At 36.6% G+C, this 10,376-nt stretch overlaps 1 protein-coding gene across 2 annotated transcripts; it reads left to right on the top strand.

The window, feature by feature from the left end:
* Positions 1-5,247: 5,247 nt before the first annotated feature.
* LOC18436160 (GRAS family transcription factor) lies at positions 5,248-8,970 on the top strand. 2 transcript variants are annotated; one of them, XM_006846183.4, is made up of 2 exons: positions 5,248-5,336; positions 6,096-8,970. In XM_006846183.4, the coding sequence occupies exon 2, from the start codon at positions 6,124-6,126 to the stop codon at positions 8,356-8,358; it is 2,235 nt and encodes a 744-aa protein (XP_006846246.2). In that variant the 5' UTR covers positions 5,248-5,336; positions 6,096-6,123; the 3' UTR covers positions 8,359-8,970. The 2 variants fall into 2 exon arrangements, with proteins under 2 accessions (XP_006846246.2, XP_020524095.1); XM_020668436.2 differs by having other exon boundaries at positions 5,248-5,485.
* Positions 8,971-10,376: the final 1,406 nt, after the last annotated feature.

Genomic DNA, 10,376 nt, shown 5'->3' with positions numbered 1-10,376 from the left:
ACAAAAACCTTTTATTTTTTTGACAAAAACCTTTTATTGGCAAGAAAAATAATTGATAAGAATCTTTCATTTTTTTTTATAAGAAACTTTTTATTTTATTGATAAGAAAAAAATTTGACAAAAAGAAAAATTGATAAAAAAAAACATTTCATTTTTTTTTATAAGAAAAAAATTTACAAAAAGCGAAATTGATAAAAAAACCTTTCATTATTTTCTTATGATAAAAATAGTTGTTGTATTATTATTTTTTTATAAGAACTTTTTTTTTTTTGACATTAACTTTTATTACTTTTTCTTTTTTGACAAATTTTTTTTATTTTTTTGACAAAAAAAAAGAAATTTGACAAGAAAAATAATTGATAAGAACCTTTCATTTTTTTTTATAAGAAAATTTTTATTTTATTGATAAGAACTTTTTTTAACAAAATGCGAAATTGATAAAAAAAAACCTTTCATTTTATTGATAATAAAAAAATTTGACAAAAAGCGAAATTGATAAAAAAACTTTTCATTTTTTTTATAGGAAAAAAATTTGACCTCAAAAAAATAAAATTGACAAGAAAAATATTTATAAGAAAAAATTTTGACCTCAAAAAAATAAAATTGACAAGAAAAATAGTTGATAAAAGAACCCCCTTGCTACTTAGTAGTAATTAAAGCGCAAACAAAATATATAATATATTAATGTTTCAAGTTAATACATTCACATTATCCCACATCGAAGAGGTAGAAGGAAGTTGTAGTGAATAAATACTTCTTTGTAGTTAACGAGTATAATGCATGTGAAGTGAGGAGAGTCACGTGACGAGATGTGCGGACTTTGAGGTACATGTACTTTTTAAAATTTACAAAAATACCCATTGAATAAAATTTTACAAAAATGCCCTGCCGATCCCATTGAAGAAAATTTACAAAAATGGCAATTGAAGAATCGGCAGGGCATGACGTCATGAATCGAAGAATCAGGAGAATCATGATGTCACATGACAATTTATGGCATGGAATCGTCGGTTCGAAGAATATGGAGAATCATGATGTCACATGGTATTTTACGGTATGGAATTGCTGGTTCTTCTCTAGAACCGGGCACTTTTCAGTATTTCACTGGAACCGGTCAAGTCGAATCAGACGAGTACGTTTGACTCATCGACTTTCAAATCACTGGTCTGAAGAGATAAGGGTAATTATTTAATAAAAAATCATATATAAAATATCAACTATTTGACAGTTCATCTATTTATCAAACCACACTAAAAATATTAGAATACTTGCCTTTTAATGAGATTTCTAAAATAAAATAAAATAATGTGAAATGTTAAAGGAGGTGGTTTGCATAAGATTGCATCGTTAAACCATTAAAAGTGCACCTCCAAACTTTGTTATAAGATGTAATTTTGGTATATAAAATTCTTAGAATGACTTGATAATTTATTTTCATCTTCAGTTATAAAATTTTAAACTCCAATAACCGATCTATAAATACATGAAAATCTTAAAAATGAATATGGTGAATCGAAACTACAATATGGTGATTAGGGCGGGGGGGGGGGGGGGGGGGGTGGGGGGGGGTTCTATTATCACAACCGAGCGTGCTATTATCACAACCGAACCTTTTTTCTGTCTAGTTGAGATTTTTACGGGTCGAAGTATGAGATGGATATTTTATTATGAGGCCCTAAACAATCATAGTAAAGCGCATCTTCAAATTGGGTTGAAAGATGTTGTTTTATTATTAGAAATCTTTGTGATAGCTTAAAAATTTATTTTCATCTCTAATTATAAAGATTTAAAGTTTAAAAAATAATATAGATCAAGTAGATTCATAAACGCTTGAAAATCTAGAAAATTGACTGTCCAAAAAATGCATTACAAGATGTACTATTTTTATGATTGGAAATTTATTTTTTCTCATGTCCATATCAATACTGTTAGATTTGTTTGAGAGTTTACTTCGGTTTGGTGAGAAAAATGAAGCAATTTGGTGTTTTGACAGATTCGAGGGAGGACTTTGGACCTTTTTTTTGTATAATTTATATAAATAAACTATATATATATATATAATATAAAAATAATGAATAATTAAAAACTTTTATATAGTTTTTTTTTTTGTTTAGGCTGAATAGGCCGAAGCTTCGACCGAATCAGCTTGAATTTGACCGAAGCAGCTCAAATCTGACCGAAATGGCAACACCATGCTTCGCTTCTCTTCAGTTCAAACCTATAATCCAAAAGCTTAGACCTCTTCGGCTAAAGTAAAGTGAATATGACAATATTGGTTCATACATCTTGAGCTCTCAAGACGATCGATTTGATGATTTTTGGGCATCAAAACAATCTCTTTAATGATTTTTTTGAGGTACGTCTTAATTTGAGTGTTTAGAGCTTCAGGTATAAATTTTTTTCTTTATTTAATTTGAAGAAAAAATTATATGTAGAAAAAATAAATAGAGGTGCTACGAAATTAATTAAATTAATACAAAATTAATTAAATTAATATAAAATTACTTAAATTAATCTGAACGAGGTTGTCAAATTAAATGACTTAAGGAGGTTGTCAAAGCAAGGAAATGATGCCACGTATCAGGGCCCTACTAAACGCCGTTGAGGTCAAATGAGGCCTTCAGCTTGGGCGACACGCAAACGGAGATGTTACCGGCGGCTCCGGGTTAACGGCGTCTCGCACTTTGGTTGTTCGGCGAAAAGTCCCGTGAAATCTGAGGCGTTGTGTTGCATGTGCCGAAATTTAGCCGAAGCGATTCCTAAAAAAGCGACGTAATAATTCCTCTGTATGGAGGTGAGAAGAATTTTTTTTTATAAAATAAAGAGAAAATTATAAATACCACAAAATTAGGCTTTTTAGACAATGCTACCTAATATATATATATATATATATTTTTTTTTTCACTTGCCCAATAATATTTTTAACCAAAATACCTTTACTTTTATTCACATTTTTTACTTTCTCTAAACGGGTGTGGCATCGATACAACTTCAATATACAAGGCATGCCGGACCGAAACAATTTCAATATACTCGAGTCGAACATATTTTGTGTCTGACCGACAAAATTATAATATTAAAAATTGGTCTAGCACATTTTAGTTTAGATCGACACTTTTTAAAGAAGCTAATTTGCTATAATTTTTGCTAGACAAAGAGGTACATGCTAGTTTGATATATTTTTATATCAAACCTACACAAGTTGCTTCGTATTTTTCTTTTAGAAATGTGAGTTAAGATGGAGGAGTATTTTGGTTCAAAAAATTTTTTTAAAAAAAAAAAAAAAAGTATTAAGGCCAGATATATCAAAAGGTTTTTTTTTTTTTTTGAGGCGGGGGAAGTCTTTACCAATTTTCCCTAAAATAAATGGATTTTTAGTTAATTTTGACGGTAAGAAATCAAGGAGAAGGAAAGCTTGAGATCATTATTTTCCTTTTCACCCGCTCGCGAAACTATTCCCAAATATTCGAAATTTGTATGAAATAGAAAATATGTCCGAAAAAAAAGCCATAATAATGAACAAAAATTTGATTTCACATATGTCTAGCTCAAAATTGTCTTATTTGTGATGATCCTTTTTCTTTTCAGGTCCTTTTGAATTTTTAATATGAACTTTTTGCAATTTCGACCGTCCACAATAATTAAAAAATAATAGTATTTTTTTTTTTTTTTTTGGATAATTAAGTGGGAAGATACACCCTTTGTGTTTTTCAGGTAATTAAGGAGTTGATTTTTTTTATTAGAAACCACAACATAATAACTAAGTATGGGGGCGCTGTCCAAGACCCCCCCTTTTTTTATAGTAGGTCTTTTATGTGTGCATGAAAGGGATAATGGGGAGAGGGCAGGGAAGCCCTATAGAGAGAGAGATCTTAGGTAGGGCAGACAATGAAGATGACATGAGCAAAAAGGTTGGCAATGGATCGGTAAAAAAAGTAGGACCTGAGTCATATACTGTAACTCGAGGGCCAGTGTTGGCCAGTTCTACCTATCCAACACTCTTTTCTTTTTCTTTTTTTTTTTTCTATTTTTCTCTTATTTTCTCTTTATTTCTTTTTGGTTTAGCATGGCTCGCTTCCATGGGAACTAGGGATAAGCTAGGACCCGGGTCTTGCCCATAGCTACCCTTAATGTGCTACCCTCAATATGAGAGGGTTGGAAGAGAGAGAGAGTGTGCGTTATAGGGTCAGAGACAGATATGTTACGGGAGACAAAAAAGAGTGTTAGGTTAGAGGCTGGAAGAGAGTGTTAAAAGGAGGTTAGAGAGAGAGCACTGCATAGAGTGTGAAGAGGCTGTACATCAAACATTGAGATAGGGGTGGCAATGGACCTGGATCCTGGGACCCGTCGAATATACTCGACTAGGTCCAAGTATGTGTCCAACATTTGGACTCGACGGGTTGGGTTCAGGTCTAGATCCGGTTGGACCCGACCTGTACCGGTAAACTCTTGGAGATAAAATATCTTAAACCCTATTTATTTGGGTATATTAAGGACGGTATATAATAATAATTAATAGTAATTTTTAGCTATCAGATGACAAATCAGACGGCATGAAATCTAATAAATGATTGTGACATTGTTACCAATTATATGAGTATATGATGGTAGAAAAAAAAAAAAAAAAAAGAAACTCATAGTGAAAATGACAATGGACTTGATCAAACCTAAGAGCAGACAGGTACAGGCATGGGTTAAATTTTTGAACCCAACGGATTGGGCCTAGATCCAAAACTAGATCTAAATATTATTTGGTTCTATATCCAAATCCAGCTAGACCCAACCGATACCTGACCCGACCTATACTTGACCCGTACATTGTGGTATACAAATAGATGGAGAGATGAAGAGAGAGAACGCTCCAAAAGCAAGAGAGAGAGAGAGGATAGTCGGGATCGAATAGCAAAGGAATATCCTACCTTTCCTCATGAAATAATGAGTAAATAGTAAAAGAAATAAAGCCTATAAAAATAAATAAAAAAAAAGATATTTTCTGGATATTTTTTTTTTAAAAAGTTTTCAACGATTCGACTAATATTATTTTATTGTGAAAAAAGACCAAAGAATCGCCGACTGACAAGGCAGCAACCGGTGCGCACTCACAAATAATCTGGACGCGCTATATCCGGTAACATTTGATCGGACGGCTGAAGATACCCCACGTGAACATGGGAAGGAAGTCTCTCTCGAAAGAGGGGATCTATGCCCGCCCTTTTATTACAGGACATCACTCGCCAAAAGGAGCTCATCTCTCCACACTTTTAGAGAAAGAAAGAAGAGAGAGAAAGCGTTGTGCTCCTCATCCTTCATCCTCTCTTCGCTTCTTATTCACCCAGGTACGCTTTCTCTCTCATCGTCCATATTCCTCTATCTCTATCTGTCACTTTATCTCTCTCTATGTCTCTCCAGTGATATCTCAAACTGTTCTCTCTCTTTTTCTCCTTTAGCGCCTAGCATCACAGAGTTGGGTTTGTACCCTGTTTCTGTAAGTTTTGAAATCCCCCACTTTTTGTTATGTCTTTTGAGTTTTGCTCTGAAAATTTAGTGAGAGAAAGAGGATAAAATGAGTGAAAATTGACTAATTTCAGTTGAGTTTTTTTTTTCTTCAGTCCCTGTTTTGTATCCCGGAGATTTTACTAAGTCCCATGAGTTTTAGTTGAAGTTTCTGTGGAAATATGGTGGTTGAATGTGTGAAAATGAAGTAGCTTAAGTTGGGTTTTTCGATTATCTCGTTTTGTGTCCGACCTATTCTGAGTAAAAAAAAGGGGCCTTTTTTCTCATTTTCTGTAAGATTGAAGTGCTTTAATGTGATGTGACGGTATGGGTTTCAAAGATCATCTTATGTGGTTTTTTCCTTTTTAGCAATGCGAGTTTTGTAAAAAATTCCAGCCAAAAAAAGGTTTAAAGGAGTGATTATTAATTGGGTTTAGTAGGATTTTTATGTTATTGGAAAAGAACTGCACTTTCTCTTTTTTTGAGGGGTTAAGAAATCATATCCAAAGGAATAGAAAAGAATCAGCTTGAGTTGTTGGGGGTTTTCTTTAATGACACCGAAGTCTTTCTGAATTGATAAAAATTTCTGTCTTTTTTCTTAGGGATTCTTGATATAAGCTCCAGGTACCGATGATTATGGATCCTGATCTCATAAACTTTTCAAACATATTGAGTGGGTTCAAAGTAGATGGGTCTCTTGCAAATGAAAATGTCATGGATCTCCCTCTCCTTTCACCTGAACCCCATGTCACTTCTCAGTCCATCTCTAGCGTTGATGGAGAATCACCAGAGGACTCTGAGTTTTTCTCTGATATAGTCTTGAATTACATAAGTGACATGCTCATGGAAGAAAACATCGAAGAAAAGCCTTGTATGTATCAGGAGGGCTTGTCTTTTCAAGCCACTGTAAAACCCTTCTATGATATACTAGGAGAGAAATACCCACCTTCTCCTGATCAACCCCCTCTATACCCTGATTTAGAAAGCCCTGAATATGCCAGTGCAAACACTGAAGAGAACAGTAATAGTGATACTAGAATCAGGAGTGTTACCAGTGAAGATGCCACAAATTCTATTTGGGATTCCCCAGATTATTTCCATTCTGATAATAGCCTCAAAACTCATTTGCCACTTAGGTTGCCTGTTGATTGTAATTCTCAAGTGTCTTTCACTTCATCAAGTAGTGGGAGTAGCGGTACTAGAGATGGATTGGATGAATCTCCGATTTATAACATCACTGTCCCTGAAGTACCAAATGAAACCCACCGCTTTTGGCAAGTTAATAGAGGAGTTGAGGATGTGAAGAAGCTCCTTCCTAAGGGGGGAAGCCTGGTTTTTGGCCCGGAGAGTAATGGATTTGGTTTCTATGCCTCTAATGTCAATATAAAGGTTGAGAATGAAGAGAACGATTATCGAAAGAAGGAAGAGAGAGATGACAACAAGAGGAGGCAAAAGAACCCTCACAATAGGGATGATTTAGGATTGGAAGAGGGGAGGAGTAACAAGCAATCTGCCATTTATTTGGAGAGGGATGTAAGGTCTGAGACCTTCGATAATGTCTTGCTTTGTGGAGGAGGCAAAGGCCGGCCGTTTTCACTCTTCCAAGAAGAAGCCTTACATGATGGGGTGGCAAAGCTGACTCTGAACGGGACCCCAAAAGGATCCAATAGCTCAAAATCTCGGAGCAAGAAACAAAGTAACAAGAAAGAGGTGGTGGATCTCCGATCCCTTCTAATTCACTGTGCTGAAGCTGTGGCTACTGACGATCGAAGAAGTATTAATGAACTCTTAAAGCAAATTAGGCAACACTCCACTCCCTATGGTGATGGATGCCAACGCTTAGCTCAATGCTTTGCTGATGGATTAGAGGCACGCCTATATGGGACCGGTAGCCAAATATTCCATGCGACTTCTATCTTCAACAAGAGGACCACAGCTGCCGATGTATTGAAAGCTTATCATCTCTATGTAGCTGCCTGCCCGTTTAAGAAAATCTCGCATTATTTTGCGAACCAAACTATCATGGATGTGGCTGAAAATGCTTCGAGCCTTCACATAGTAGACTTTGGGATCTTTTATGGGTTTCAATGGCCATGCCTAATCCAACGGCTCTCTACAAGGCCTGGTGGGCCTCCGAGGCTCCGGATCACTGGGATCGATTTCCCACTACCTGGGTTTCGGCCCCAAGAGAGGGTGGATGAGACAGGCAAGAGATTAGCAGATTATGCAAAGTCTTTCAATGTTCCATTTCAGTATAATTCCATAGCTTGCAAGTGGGAGAACATAAGGATCGAGGACCTTAAGCTTGATAAAGACGATGTGCTTGTCGTGAATTGTCTTTTCAGGCTTAGGAATTTGGTAGATGAGACAGTGGTGGTGGATAGCCCAAGGAATATAATGCTTAACACTATCAGGAAGATGAACCCAAATGTTTTTATCCATGCCACTATTAATGGGGCATACAGTGCCCCTTTCTTTGTCACTCGCTTTCGAGAGGCGTTCTTCCACTACTCAGCATTGTTTGATATGCTCGAGGCGAATGTGGCCAGGGAGCATCCTCAAAGGATACTTATAGAGAGAGAAATATTTGGAAAAGAGATTTTGAATGTGATTGCTTGTGAAGGGGTGGAGAGGGTCGAGAGGCCTGAGACTTATAAACAATGGCAGGTTAGGACACAGAGGGCTGGTTTCGTTCAATTACGATTGAATCGGGAGATCGTGAAGAGAGCGAGGGACCGGGTCCAGATGCACTATCACAAGGATTATGTAGTTGATGAAGATGGACAATGGATGCTGTTGGGATGGAAGGGGAGGATCATCCATGCTTTAAGCACATGGAGACCTCATGCGAGAGAAATGTATTAAATTATGCATAGGTGATACTTGTTTGCTAGGAGCTCATACTGGGGGTGGTCTTTTCTCTCCCCTAGAAGTGACACCTCTTTAGGGGTTCCAATCCCCTTGATCTAAATGAGAACTGCCTGTGCTTATGCTCTCCCTGTTAATGACCGGCAGCTACAATACATGCTTTTCTGCACTTTTGGGCTGCATGCATGTTGGATTGTGTTCGACGAGGAGTTCGCTAATCCTAGGAACCCCAATTGGTTGGCCCCTTCATGACAAAGCATTTGACATGGTATGCATCGTTTTTGAAATGGAAGCACCTCTTTCTCTCTCTCTCTTTCTCACAGCTACATCTGGATATGAGCTAGTTCTAAGGAAGACATGGTCATGCAATTCATAGGAAACGCTTGAATGTGGTGACAGATGGATGCTCGTGATCATGGCTCCGATTCTTCTGATACTGATTTTACGGCAATTCTCTTAAGAAGTCTCTTTTGTCTTCTAGGAAGTGTAGGCATTATCTTAGACTGTAAATGATCAGGAATTTCAGATTTTAATGGTTGATTGTTAGAGTCCACTTATTGGCTAACCACATGTTGTACTAGCCTATTTATAATTCAAAGTATTTTGTTAGCCGCCGAGCATGAGAATCTCTTTGCTTCTCTTTAGTGTTTTTGCTAAATGGAATAATAGTCTTTCACGCAGGCTCCTTGTGTGTGTGTGTGTGTGTGTGTGAGAGAGAGAGAGAGAGAGAGAGAGAGAGAGAGGGAGGTGCAGATAACTGGTTATTAAGTTCTCATGATTTAAGGAATTTTGGCATGAGAATTTGTGGTTTTGGTGCGATAACTGGTTATCAAGTTCTAATGATTTCAGAAATTTTGGCATGTAAATTTTTGGTAGTTCTTATATGCACTAGTTTCTGTTGGTTGTTTGTCAGCTAATTTTTTTGAATTCATCTTCTATTCTATTATTATACCCTGGGAGATTTGATTCCGACTGTTCTACCATGAATCTGAGGTTAATACCTTCTAAAAAAATGGCTTAAAACTGGTTTTTGGCTGTTCTACTCTTGCCTATTTTCCATCAAAATGAATGTTTTCTATCATTTTGAAGCGTCAATTCAATTTGGTTGCCTCTTGCTAATATCCTCGTTCCTCTTGACTTCAAGTTGTGTGCTGTTACTGCTCTATCATTTAGCATTGTATTTCCCTGTCAACAGAAACGCTTGATCTGGGAATCACATTTTCCCATTTTTGATCCTCAAATGGCGATATGCGATCCGGAGCAATGAGAGAGAGGGAGAGGGAGAGGTGCTTTCAATTGTGGGTTCACTTGATACAATCAGTTGGGATGGTTTATCCATTCTATAGTTCTCAAGAATTTCAGGACTAATTCAATTGTGGAGGCTTTCATTTTCATATCATCAGGAATCTTGGCGTGTATGTTTCTTGGACTTTTCAGTCATGGTTGTGCTGTCATTTTCTTATTGTAAGTTTGGGTAATGGTCCTCCACTTTCCCTTGTTTTATAATCTGAAAATATGAGAGCAGTGATTGCTTTTAACTTTTTCATGAGTTTGGGGGAATCATGGAATGTAAATGTGTTAAAACTCTGCATACACCCCACGTGAGAGAGAGAGAGAGAGAGAGAGAGAGAGAGAGGTTCCTTCAGTAACCATGAGAGGGAGAGGGGAAGAGAGGCGTTCTTTTACTGACATATGGTCAATTCTGAATACTGGTGATTGGTGTGCTTGTAATACTGTTAAATATTGGTACACATGAGGGGGGTCCATCATTCATCTTTTGCGTCTCCCTCAGTGACAACAGTACGATACTGACCACCAAAACTTCAATTTGAGGATCCACTTTGGGCTTGTACGTTGGACCTTTGCGCTGGTCCACAAGAATAAGTACTGTGTTCGGTTTTCTCTACACAGCTCTGTTTTTTGGTGTTGGCTAAGAATTTGAGACTATGATTTTTTTTAAGGTGTCAACCTTTTTTGGTTTTGGAAGTAAGTATTCCTTAATAAGGAGAAAAACT

This window comes from Amborella trichopoda, chromosome 8 (genome assembly GCF_054954075.1).
Source record: "Amborella trichopoda isolate Santa Cruz 75 chromosome 8, AtrichopodaSantaCruz75HAP2 v2.0, whole genome shotgun sequence".
Classification (NCBI taxonomy): Eukaryota; Viridiplantae; Streptophyta; class Magnoliopsida; order Amborellales; family Amborellaceae; genus Amborella; species Amborella trichopoda.
Note: the sequence above shows the minus strand (reverse complement) of the source record. Positions and strands in the feature narration are given on the sequence as shown.